The following is a 13,499-nucleotide window of genomic DNA, read 5'->3' as shown; positions in this document are numbered from 1 at the left end:
GGGGGAAAGGAAGGGTGGGAGGAATTGAGAGATTAGGACTGACACACATATACTATTGATACATAGATAACTGGTGAGAACCTACTGTACAGCACAGGGAACTCTGCTTCATGCTCCGTGGTGACCTAAATGGGAAGGAGGTCCAAAAGGGGGAGGCGTATATGTAAGTGTGTGGCTGATTCATTTTACTGTAAAATTGAAACTAACACAAATTTAAAGCAACTATACTCCAATAAAAATAAATAAATACAAATTTTAAAGAAAAAAAAAACAATAATAAAGGGAGCAGGTGGAAACTTTGAGAGTTGATGGATGTGTCTGTGGCCTTGAAGGTGGTGATGTTTTCATAGGTGTGCACTCATCCCAAACTCACAAAGCTATACATATTAAATATGTACGGCTTTTTATATATCAATCACAACTTCATAAATTGGTCTTTTAAAAGTGGGACTGGGGAAGATGAGGTATCCACCAATCTGAAAGGCTAAGGACCCTGGAAGACTTCATGGATTAAGGAGGACAGCTTAGCCAGTGCAAGAAGGAATGAAGAAACAGTAAGGAAAGATACATCACCTGTAAGAACGGTGTGAAACTTTGGAAAGAAAAGAAAAGAAGGCAACATCTTCACTGTCTCTAGAGTAAAAATTATCTTATACAATACATTGTATACTGACAGAAAGCTTAAAGACTTCACGTGGATCAAAAAAATTTGTAAGTGTTTCAGGAAGTGTGAAAATAAGATAGGTAGCAAAAAATAATAACTACATCACATTATGATGCAAGTTCAATTGAGGTTATATAACTTGAATTAGCAATGGACAGGTCAGCAGTGTTCCATTTCTCCAGCCACTTTCTAAGCCAAGAGTCAATAACATAAGACAATAGATGAGTAGACTAAGGATTTTATTCCCAACCAGGGATTGAACCGCACCCACTGCATTGGAAGTGCAGAAAGTTAACCACTGGACCAGAATGTTAACCACTGGACCACCAGGGACGAAACAGTAAAAACAATGACTTGAATCCAAAACATCTCAAACTAGACCAGTCTCAAAAAGGGCCAGCCCTTGAAGACATAGCCTACTTCACTAGAGTCAACATATTTTCCCAGAATCCAACCTCATTTCTAATTTCATCATTTATGATATTGCCACATATTGCATTGTGTTGGAAGCCTGATCAAAGCCTGACCTTAATGCGTAGCACTAGATCAGCAGTCCTTTGTTTGGATAATTTATATGTACACTCAAAGAAAGCTGTATCTTACTAACCTACTCTAACATCCTCAATGAATGAGTGACAAAACTATTTTAGGAATTTTGTGTGACTTTTCCAACGTCACACAGCTTATTAGTAACAGAGTTGAAATGAGAAGGTGGCACCCAGACCCCTATTATATGGCACTGCCCATCACTTGTGAGTGAGAAGGTAATATGTGAAGTGCCACCTGCAATATCTAAAAAAAGCAAATAACATCTCCAAGCAGAAAATACCACTTGAAATCATTCCAGTGAAGAGAGCTTTGGTCTGAAGCAGTAGAACATTTCTTCGTTGTTATTCATCTTTTCTGCCTAATCTTCCTCCGAGGCCCTAGAAGATGACATCTGTTATATCACAAAGATGTACCTGCAAGGCTGCTTCTGCTTCTTCTAATGCTGGCTTTGCTGCTTCCAGTTTTTCCTCAGCAATGGCTTTATCTTTAGAGATGCTGTCGACAATGGCCTGGGCTTTGTCCTTCACCTTCTGGACCTCAGCTTTGACCTTTTCAGCAGCCTGTGCTTTCATTGTCACTTCTTTTAAGACCTAATTCAATATAAAACCAAAAAAAAGTACATCAAAAATCACCCAGCTCAAAATGCACATTTTTGCCTGGATTTGTCGATTTTGTCCACTTACACAATTTTTCATACACAGAATTAAGAGTATGGTACTTTTTAAATTTTTATTGGAGTATAGTTGCTTTACAATGTTGCATTAGTTTCTCCTGTACAGCAAAGTGAATCAGCCGTATGCATACATACATCCCGGTTTTTTTGGATTTCTTTCCCATTTGGTCATCACAGAGCACTGAGTTTCCTGTGCTATATAGTAGGTTCTCATTAGTTACCTATTTCATTCATAGCATCCCTGGTGTATATATGGTATTATAATGGAAAAAAAAATTTGCACTTCCATGGTTACAACTTAGAGAAGAAGCATACAGTATTAACATTTATGAATTGGGAATTCAAAACGAATATGGTCCATGTGTCAGTGTCTACCCACCATGTCGGCTTTATCATTGGCCACTTGGAGCTCCTTTTCTTTCACTTCCAGTTCTCTGCTCAGAGCTGCAACAGACTCCGAAGCTTCTTTTAGCTTTTCCAACCCAGTATTCATTCTGAGATTAAAAATCCAAGGCGAGGGAAGTGTTAACATGTGTGGTTCTTGGCCACATTTTCTAAGTACTGGTCTACTGATATAGACAGTAATGGTCATATTTGAAGAATACTGTATATACAATAGCAAAACCAAGAGGGCTTGACAAAAAGAGTAAATGTCTAGGCTTGATTCCAGACTAAAGTCACATGTCAGTTCTTCACAGACTAAGTGTGAAAAGAGTGAGTCTGCTAAGAACACTGAATGACATGAGGAATAACAGTGTCAAGAATCTGTCTCATGCAAGAAACATGCTTAATGAACTTTAGCTAAATGACAACAGACTTCAAAGTCTTGAAACCCTATCATGGAGGAAAGGAAATAAATAACTTCTTTTTTTCTAACGAGATCAATGACATTAAAAGAAGGAAGATTTGGAATCAAGAAAAGAAACAAATTTAAAGCTATCAAACTGCCTCGTGAAGGGACCAGCTGCCTGTTTGACTCTAAAATAATGCGATCTTAAAGACAGGAGTTCTTAGAGTCATTTAGTCCACTCACTCACCCAGGGGTCCCTTAGGTAGCAACCTTGGCTGCTTCTTGGTTGTATTCAGGCAGAAGAGATAAGTGTTCATAAAAGAGCAAAGTAGAGCTGGGAAGTTGGGAACAAATTTCAGTGAAGTGAGGTATTTGCTGTGCAGAGAACACACATACCAAGCAGACTCTCCTATCCCAGACACTCAGAACGTGTGGGAAGAAAGAGATGAGAGGAGGTAGGAGGGGATGTCTGTATTCTCAGCTTTTTTCCAAGCTCAAGGTTTCTATTATTATCATCCAATACTGTAAAAAGTGGTAGGCTGCAAGAAAACTTGGCAATATTTAGTCTTATTGGGCAAGAATAAAGCCACTAGCAACCATGGAATGATCCTTTGAACAAACTTGAAAGGAAGGTTTCTCAACCTCAGCACTATTGGTTTTTGAGGCTGGATAAATCTCACAAGGACTTCCCAGGTGGCTCAGTGCTAAAGAATCTGCATGCCAATGCAGGAGATGCAAGTTTAGTTCCTCGGTCAGGAAGATCTCCTGGAGGAAGAAATGGCAACCCAGTCCAGTCTTCTTGCCTGGGAAATCCCATGGACAGAGGAACCTGGCAGTCTACAGTCCAGGCAGTTGCAACAACAAAACTGTATGTGATGAGGATTGTCCTGTGCACTGTGAGGATATTTAGCACATCCCTGACCTCTGACTCTTGATCCCAGCAATACCTCTTGACCACCCACCATACCCCCTCCCTAGTTCTAACAAACAAAAATGTCTCCAGTCATTGCAAAATGTCTCCTTGGAGCACATTTGCCCCTAGTTGAGAGCCACTGCTTTACAATAACTTCATATTCTACCCTCACACTTACCTGTTGGCCAGAGTTTGAACCTCGACATGCTTCTCTCCATATATGAACTTATAGCCCTGAATAAAGGAAAGGTACGATTTGGGCGTCACATGGGTAGAACGTCGGAATCTCTGGAAATAATCAACACACTTTTCAGCTACTCCATCCTGGAAGGAGCCCATGCACTGAACGACTTCCTTCTTGGTTTCCAAACTGCAGTCAATATCATAGGCAGAGAGGAAGTGTTCAGACACTAGAAAGAATAAAGACAGTATGTGAAATATGAAAGCGAATGATCATTTTAAAAGTTAAGTGCCTTGAGCCACAGATGTAAAAAATAAGTTTACAGTTACCAGGGAGGAAAGAGGGAAGAGTGAATTGGGAGGCCGGGATTGACATACACATATTACTATGTAGTTCAGTTCAGTTCAGTTCAGTCGCTCAGTCATGTCCGACTCTTTGTAACCCCGTGAACCGCAGCATGCCAGGCCTCCCTGTCCATAACCAGCTCCCAGAGTCCACCCAAACCCATGTCCATTGAGTCGGTGATGCCATCCAACCATCTCATCCTCTGTCATCCCTTCTCCTCCTGCCCTCAATCTTTCCCAGCATCAGGGTCTTTTCAAAAAAGTCAGCTCTTCACATCAGGTTGCCAAAGTATTGGAGTTTCAGCTTCAACATCAGTCCTTCCAACGAACACCCAGGACTGATCTCCTTTATGATGGACTGGTTGGATTTCCTTGCCGTCCAAGGGACTCACAAGAGTCTTCTCCAACACCACAGTTCAAAAGCATCAATTCTTCGGTGCTCAAGTCCAACTCTCACATCCATACATGACCACTGGAAAAACCATAGCCTTGAATAGACGGACCTTTGTTGACAAAATAATGTCTTTGCTTTTTAATATGCTGTCTAGGTTGGTCATAACTTTCCTTCCAAGGAGTAAGTGTCTTTTAATTTCATGGCTGCAGTCACCATCTGCAGTGATTTCAAAAAAACAAAGCCAGCCACTGTTTCCACTGTTTCCCCATCTATTTGCCATGAAGTGATGGGACCAGATGCCATGATCTAGTTTTCTGAATGTTGAGCTTTAAGCCAACTTTTTCACTCTTCTCTTTCACTTTCATCAAGAGGCTCTTTAATTCTTCTTCACTTTCTGCCATAAGGGTGGTGTCATCTGCATATCTGAGGTTATTGATATTTCTCCTGGCAATCTTGATTCCAGCTTGTGCTTCATCCAGCCCAGTGTTTCTCATGATGTACTCTGCATATAAATTAAATAAGCAGGGTGACAACATACAGCCTTGACGTACTCCTTTTCCTATTTGGAACCAGTCTGTTGTTCCGTGTCCAGTTCTAACTGTTGCTTCCTGACCTGCATACAAATTTCTCAAGAGGCAGGTCAGGTGGTCTGGTATTCCCATCTCTTTCAGAATTTTCCACAGTTTATTGTGATCCACACAAAGGCTTTGGCATAGTCAATAAAGCAGAAATAGATGTTTTTCTGAAACTCTCTTGCTTTTTTGATGATCCAGTGGATGTTGCCAGTTTGATCTCTGGTTCCTCTGCCTTTTCGAAAACCAGCTTGAACATCTGGAAGTTTACGGTTCACATATTGCAGAAGCCAGGCTTGGAGAATTTTGAGCATTACTTTACTAGCATATGAGATGAGTGCAATTGTGCGGTAGTTTGAGCATTCTTTGGCCTTGCCTTTCTTTGGGATTGGAATGAAAACTGACCTTTTCCAGTCCTGTGGCCATTGCTGAGTTTTCCAAATTTGCTGGCATATTCAATGCAGCACTTTCACAGAATCATTTTTTTAGGATTTGGAATAGCTCAACTGGAATTCCATCACCTCTACTAGCTTTGTTTGTAGTGATGCTTCCTAAGGCCCACTTGACTTCCCATTCCAGGGTGTCTGGCTCTAGGTGAGTGATCACACCATCGTGATTATCTGGGTCATGAAGATTTTTTTGTGTAGTTCTTCTGTGTATTCTTGCCATCTCTTCTTAATATCTTCTGCTTCTGTTAGGTCCTTACCATTTCTGAAGAGATAATTTATAAGAACCTACTAAGAAGCACAGAGAACTCTGTTCAGTATTCTATAATGACTTATATGGGATGAGAATCTAAAAAAAGGTGGATATATGTTTACATATAACTGATTCACCTTGCTGTACAACAGAAACAAACACAGCATTGTAAATCAACTATATCCCAAGAAAAAAAAATTTAGTTAACTGGCTATTTTAAAAAACTTAATACAGTTCTTAGGAACACATGCCCTGTTTATAGCCCTAGCTAGGTAGATATATGTCAACATTTTTGGCCCCAGGCCTATGACATCAACAATTTTATTTTTTCTTTCATGTACAAAACCATAATAGATTTTAGCCTATCATAAGTCTTTGTTTTCTGGTATGTGTACAAAGACGTCTCCTCTACACAGCTGCAGGTTCTGGTCAGCAGCCAGCCTATTTTATGGTTTACATAAGGATGAAAGTGGTACAAATAACTCAGAAATCAGTGCCACCTGGTACTCATATTTAACAACCGCATTTATTTTTTTTTTTTTTTTTGCTCAGAAACTGCCATAACCTTAATTCCCCCAGGTTGTGACTGCATTTGTAATGTAGAATGTTCAGCACTAAATTTTTTTATGCCCTGGCCATCTTATTCTTAAATGTGGCACCTGGCCATCTGTAGTCAATTTTAATTTATGGTATCCTTTAAAAATGTATGAGTAAAAATCTGCTGTTGTAGACCTTTATCCTCCCAACAGTGCCAAACATGGGACCAATCCTAAAACAGCATTTCTTATTATAAGACCTGGCCGTCAAGTCAGAGTGAATCCATCCTCACAAAGACATAGCATGTGTGCTGAACACCTACCACTATGAACCTTGGTCTCAATCCCAAGGAATTTACAAGGCTTGTACATAACACAGTTAAAGTTTATCATAAACATCTTTATTCATCCTAGGAAAAATGGTCTATGGATTTCCTTTAGAAGTGCTACTACTATTGAATGATGTACATAAGAATTATAAATAGAAATACAGGCAGTAAGGAGGGAAGAAAAGAGAAGGAATCAAGTGAACAAACCTATCAGGTGATGCTTAGCAGAGAAATGAACAATGGTATCTTCTCAATATTAATAAAAGTCACTCAGTCGTGTCCAACTCTTTGCAACCCCATGGACTATACAGTTCATGGAATTCTCCAGGCCAGAATACTGGAATGGGTAGCCTTTCCCTTCTCCAGGGGATCTTCCCAACCCAGGGATCAAACCCAGGTCTCCCACATTTCAGGTGGATTCTTTACCAGCTGAGCCACAAGGGAAGCCCAAGAATACTGGAGTGGGTAGCCTATCCCTTCTCCAGAGGCTCTTCCCGACCCTGGAATCGAATCAGGGTTTCCTGCATTGCAGGTGGATTCTTTACCAACTGAGCTATCAGGGAGTAATTGATCACTAAACTACATTCTTAACGCCATAACTGTGAGACCATTTACATCTATGTAAATAATAGAAACAGTTTATCAATTGGGTTATAAATAGAGTTTAACATGTACACTGAAAGGTAATATATTAAGACACTTGGAAGCTATATTTTTTCATATAATTTAAGCAAACACTATAAAGAACAACTTAAACTCTAGGAAGTTTAAGTCTAGTCATTGAAAACATACGAACAATTCTTGTCTATGACAAACTAGGTTTTAACCCCAACGGCAGCATTATTCACTATGTGCCAGGCATGATACCAAGTCTTTTATCTGGCATTATGGGATATTCTCAAGAATGTTCCCACTTTCTGAAAACTTTCTTGTATTGGTTTAGCTGAAAAGTTCATTAAAGTTCTTCTATAAGATGTTGTGGAAAAATTCAAGTGAACTTTTTGGCCAACCCAATATTTACCATGTAATAATTTTTATCCTTCTTATGCAAACTGATAGTATTAACTGTTGTTATTGTTTAATCACTACATCAGGTCCAACTCTTTTGCAACTCCATGGACTGTAGCCCACCAGGTTTCTCTGTCCATGGATTTCCCAGGCAAGAATACTGGAGTGGATTGCCATTTGCTACTCCAGGGGATCTTCCCAACCTAGGGATCGAACCCACGTCTCCTGCATTAGTAGGCAGAAACCTTACTACTGAGCCACCAGGGAATCCCCATAATATCAATAATGGTGACTTATTTCATTATTTAGCAAGTTGTCTTTGTGTCTATCCAAAAAGTCAAAGAAAAAATCTAAGTAAATTTTTCCGTATGACCCACAATCTCTGATGCAGGAAAGGTTAAAAAAGGACCACTTCCTCTTAGGGTGACCCAAGCCTGCTAAGACTCAGACAAAAGGGCATGGAAAATCCTTCTGTTGTCTTCAATGTCCAATTACCAAGGTACCAAGGCCAGTTTGGGGACCCATCTTTAGGCTGATGTCTGAGCTTGGTGGAGGTTATATCCCGGTATTGTTTGTTCACGTAACTTGGTGTAGAACCAGGTGATGGGTATGTGGGACAGAAGGGAGGACACTGGCCTCAGCCCCTGAATTTTCCTGAACTGGAAATTTTCAAATTTCCAATTCATTTGGATTCAAAGAACTCAAGTAATAAAGTAAGGAGGGCACATGAGTTGCCTATCCAGTAGCCATCCCCTCTCTTTCAGTAATAAAAGAATCCTAAATTTGCTCAGAGTAGCAATCCACCCAACTAAAAGTCTTTGATTCCCCAAACTCTCTTGTAGCTGGAAGTGACCCAGTTTTGGCCAAAAACATGCAGACAAAAGTCCCTGGGGAAGAACCCTGTCCCAACTAAGAGACAAAGCTTCATGTTGCACGAACAGACACAAAGCCTTGAGAGGTAGCAGCCCTCTGGTGCCTACAAGAACAGGAGCCTCACCCTAAGGATGACAGCAAGCTAAGCACAAGGTCCCCAGTTGTAGTCTAGGCTGCACATCTCTGTACTTCCTTGTTAGCAGGAAAAAGAAATAAAATAAAAACCTTGTTTATGCCAAAAATAAAAAACTTGCTTAAGCCACTACTGCTCTGGTTTTCTCTTACAGCCAAACACATAATTAATGCTACGTTCAGAAGGAAAAGATATCTAATCCTGGCAGATCCTAAATCACAAAACTTTATCAATTAATCCTTAGAATATCCCTAAGTGATGGATATCACTATGTATATTTTACAGATAAGGAAAATGAGGCTTACAGAAGTTTGCTTGCAGGCAGGAGCATTGAATTCAAAGCCAAAGATGATGAATTCTAACGCCTAAAGCATCTTGATTTAGAAATTCAAATACAACAAAACTATATAGAGTCTTTAGAGTGTTAAACAACATTTTTTATTGGAGCTCAAAGTTCAAAAGTACCTTCTGACTAACGTGCTTCATAAACAAAATACGCTAATTGTTCTGGGAAACAGCGGGGACTACTGCAGTTGGTGTTCCTTTCTGAGTGGTTACTGAGTGCAGTGGCCTCATTTCTGCTTATGCTCCATCGTTAGTTGCAAGCAGTTTCCGAAGCAGTGGTGTCTGACTCAGAAGGAGGAAACCCTGCATACTATATTAATAAATCAAGTAATATTTTTGAAAAAAGGCCAGTGTACATACATAATTAAAACAGCCTTCTTTGAAAAAAAAATATGCCATATATATGCTTATATGACTTTATAAGCATATTGATTTTATTGAGACGTTAGTTACAAATAAGGATGGCCTATTTTAATAACAATGTGCTTATTTTTTTTTTTCTTCCAATTTTATTTTATTTTTAAACTTTACATAATTGTATTAGTTTTGCCAAATATCAAAATGAATCCTCCACAGGTATACATGCGCTCCCCATCCCGAACCCTCCTCCCTCCTCCCTCCCCATACCATCCCTCTGGGCCGTCCCAGTGCACCAGCCCCAAGCATCCAGCATCATGCATCGAACCTGGATTGGCAACTCGTTTCCTACATGATATTTTATATGTTTCATTGCCATTCTCCCAAATCTTCCCACCCTCTCCCTCTCCCACAGAGTCCATAAGACTGTTCTATACATCAGTGTCTCTTTAGCTGTCTCGTACACCAGGTTATTGTTACCATCTTTCTAAATTCCATATATATGCGTTAGTATACTGTATTTATGTTTTTCCTTCTGGCTTACTTCACTCTGTACAATAGGCTCCAGTTTCATCCACCTCATTAGAACTGATTCAAATGTATTCTTTTTAATGGCTGAGTAATACTCCATTGTGTATATGTACCACAGCTTTCCTATCCATTCATCCGCTGATGGACATCTAGGTTGCTTCCATGTCTTGGCTATTATAAACAGTGCTGCGATGAACATTGGGGTACACGTGTCTCTTTCCCTTCTGGTTTCCTCAGTGTGTATGCCCAGCAGTGGGATTGCTGGATCATAAGGCAGTTCTATTTCCAGTTTTTTAAGGAATCTCCACACTGTTCTCCATAGTGGCTGTACTAGTTTGCATTCCCACCAACAGTGTAAGAGGGTTCCCTTTTCTCCACACCCTCTCCAGCATTTATTATTTGTAGACTTTTGGATCGCAGCCATTCTGACTGGTGTGAAATGGTACCTCATAGTGGTTTTGATTTGCATTTCTCTGATAATGAGTGATGTTGAGCATCTTTTCATGTGTTTGTTAGCCATCTGTATGTCTTTTTTGGAGAAATGTCTATTTAGTTCTTTGGCCCATTTTTTGATTGGGTCGTTTATTTTTCTGGAGTTGAGCTGTAGGAGTTGCTTGTATATTTTTGAGATTAGTTGTTTGTCGGTTGCTTCATTTGCTATTATTTTCTCCCATTCTGAAGGCTGTCTTTTCACCTTGCTAATAGTTTCCTTTGATGTGCAGAAGCTTTTAAGGTTAATTAGGTCCCATTTGTTTATTTTTGTTTTTATTTCCAATATTCTGGGAGGTGGGTCATAGAGGATCCTGCTGTGATGTATGTCGGAGAGTGTTTTGCCTATGTTCTCCTCTAGGAGTTTTATAGTTTCTGGTCTTACGTTTAGATCTTTAATCCATTTTGAGTTTATTTTTGTGTATGGTGTTAGAAAGTGGTCCAGTTTCATTCTTTTACAAGTGGTTGACCAGATTTCCCAGCACCACTTGTTAAAGAGATTGTCTTTAATCCATTGTATATTCTTGCCTCCTTTGTCGAAGATAAGGTGTCCATATGTGCGTGGGTTTATCTCTGGGCTTTCTATTTTATTCCATTGATCAATATTTCTGTCTTTGTGCCAGTACCATACTGTCTTGATAACTGTGGCTTTGTAGTAGAGCCTGAAGTCAGGTAGGTTGATTCCTCCAGTTCCATTCTTCTTTCTCAAGATCGCTTTGGCTATTTGAGGTTTTTTGTATTTCCATACAAATTGTGAAATTATTTGTTCTAGCTCTGTGAAGAATACTGTTGGTAGCTTGATAGGGATTGCGTTGAATCTATAAATTGCTTTGGGTAGTATACTCATTTTCACTATATTGATTCTTCCAATCCATGAACATGGTATATTTCTCCATCTATTAGTGTCCTCTTTGATTTCTTTCACCAGTGTTTTATAGTTTTCTATATATAGGTCTTTAGTTTCTTTAGGTAGATATATTCCTAAGTATTTTATTCTTTCTGTTGCAATGGTGAATGGAATTGTTTCCTTAATTTCTCTTTCTGTTTTCTCATTATTAGTGTATAGGAATGCCAGGGATTTCTGTGTGTTGATTTTATATCCTGCAACTTTACTGTAGTCATTGATTATTTCTAGTAATTTTCTGGTGGACTCTTTAGGGTTTTCTATGTAGAGGATCATGTCATCTGCAAATAGTGAGAGTTTTACTTCTTCTTTTCCAATTTGGATTCCTTTTATTTCTTTTTCTGCTCTGATTGCTGTGGCCAAAACTTCCAAAACTATGTTGAATAGTAATGGTGAAAGTGGGCACCCTTGTCTTGTTCCTGACTTTAGAGGAAATGCTTTCAATTTTTCACCATTGAGGATAATGTTTGCTGTGGGTTTGTCATATATAGCTTTTATTATGTTGAGGTATGTTCCTTCTATTCCTGCTTTCTGGAGAGTTTTTATCATAAATGGATGTTGAATTTTGTCAAAGGCTTTCTCTGCATCTATTGAGATAATCATATGGTTTTTATTTTTCAATTTGTTAATGTGGTGTATTACATTGATTGATTTGCGGATATTGAAGAATCCTTGCATCCCTGGGATAAAGCCCACTTGATCATGGTGTATGATCTTTTTAATGTGTTGTTGGATTCTGATTGCTAGAATTTTGTTAAGGATTTTTGCATCTATGTTCATCAGTGATATTGGCCTGTAGTTTTCTTTTTTTGTGGGATCTTTGTCAGGTTTTGGTATTAGGGTGATGGTGGCCTCATAGAATGAGTTTGGAAGTTTACCTTCCTCTGCAATTTTCTGGAAGAGTTTGAGCAGGATAGGTGTTAGCTCTTCTCTAAATTTTTGGTAGAATTCAGCTGTGAAGCCGTCTGGACCGGGGCTTTTGTTTGCTGGAAGATTTTTGATTACAGTTTCAATTTCCATGCTTGTGATGGGTCTGTTAAGATTTTCTATTTCTTCCTGGTCCAGTTTTGGAAAGTTGTACTTTTCTAAGAATTTGTCCATTTCTTCCACGTTGTCCATTTTATTGGCATATAATTGTTGATAGTACTCTCTTATGATCCTTTGTATTTCTGTGTTGTCTGTTGTGATCTCTCCATTTTCGTTTCTAATTTTGTTGATTTGATTTTTCTCCCTTTGTTTCTTGATGAGTCTGGCTAATGGTTTGTCAATTTTATTTATCCTTTCAAAGAACCAGCTTTTGGTTTTGTTGATTTTTGCTATGGTCTCTTTTGTTTCTTTTGCATTTATTTCTGCTCTAATTTTTAAGATTTCTTTCCTTCTACTAACCCTGGGGTTCTTCATTTCTTCCTTTTCTAGTTGCTTTAGGTGTAGAGTTAGGTTATTTATTTGACTTTTTTCTTGTTTCTTGAGGTGTGCCTGTATTGCTATGAACTTTCCCCTTAGGACTGCTTTTACCGTGTCCCACAGGTTTTGGGTTGTTGTGTTTTCATTTTCATTCATTTCTATGCAAATTTTGATTTCTTTTTTGATTTCTTCTGTGATTTGTTGGTTATTCAGCAGCGTGTTGTTCAGCCTCCATATGTTGGAATTTTTAATAGTTTTTCTCCTGTAATTGAGATCTAATCTTACTGCATTGTGGTCAGAAAAGATGCTTGGAATGATTTCTATCTTTTTGAATTTACCAAGGCTAGCTTTATGGCCCAGGATGTGATCTATCCTGGAGAAGGTTCCATGTGCGCTTGAGAAAAAGGTGAAATTCATTGTTTTGGGATGAAATGACCTATAGATATCAATTAGGTCTAACTGGTCTATTGTATCGTTTAAAGTTTGTGTTTCCTTGTTAATTTTCTGTTTAGTTGATCTATCCATAGGTGTAAGTGGGGTATTAAAGTCTCCCACTATTATTGTGTTATTGTTAATTTCTCCTTTCATACTTGTTAGCATTTGTCTTACGTACTGTGGTGCTCCCGTGTTGGGTGCATATATATTTATAATTGTTATATCTTCTTCTTGGATTGATCCTTTGATCATTATGTAGTGACCTTCTTTGTCTCTTTTCACAGCCTTTGTTTTAAAGTCTATTTTATCTGATATGAGTATTGCTACTCCTGCTTTCTTTTGGTCCCTATTTGCATGGAAAATCTTTTTCCAGCCC

At 38.8% G+C, this 13,499-nt stretch overlaps 1 protein-coding gene across 2 annotated transcripts in view; it reads right to left on the bottom strand.

Moving 5' to 3' along the window:
• DNAH5 (dynein axonemal heavy chain 5) overlaps positions 1 to 13,499 on the bottom strand; it is a 329,281-nt gene that overhangs the window by 85,433 nt on the left and 230,349 nt on the right. For both annotated transcript variants that reach the window (XM_070774842.1, XM_070774841.1), the window contains exons 56-58: positions 3,768 to 3,999; positions 2,266 to 2,380; positions 1,627 to 1,803 (exon numbers count right to left, since the gene is read on the bottom strand). In XM_070774842.1, the coding sequence (XP_070630943.1) occupies positions 1,627 to 1,803; positions 2,266 to 2,380; positions 3,768 to 3,999 (524 nt within the window). The remainder of the gene's footprint in view (positions 1 to 1,626; positions 1,804 to 2,265; positions 2,381 to 3,767; positions 4,000 to 13,499) is intronic.

The sequence above is a fragment of the Bos indicus genome, chromosome 20 (genome assembly GCF_029378745.1).
Source record: "Bos indicus isolate NIAB-ARS_2022 breed Sahiwal x Tharparkar chromosome 20, NIAB-ARS_B.indTharparkar_mat_pri_1.0, whole genome shotgun sequence".
In the NCBI taxonomy this organism is placed as follows: Eukaryota; Metazoa; Chordata; class Mammalia; order Artiodactyla; family Bovidae; genus Bos; species Bos indicus.
This window is presented reverse-complemented; position numbering and strand designations above follow the sequence as displayed.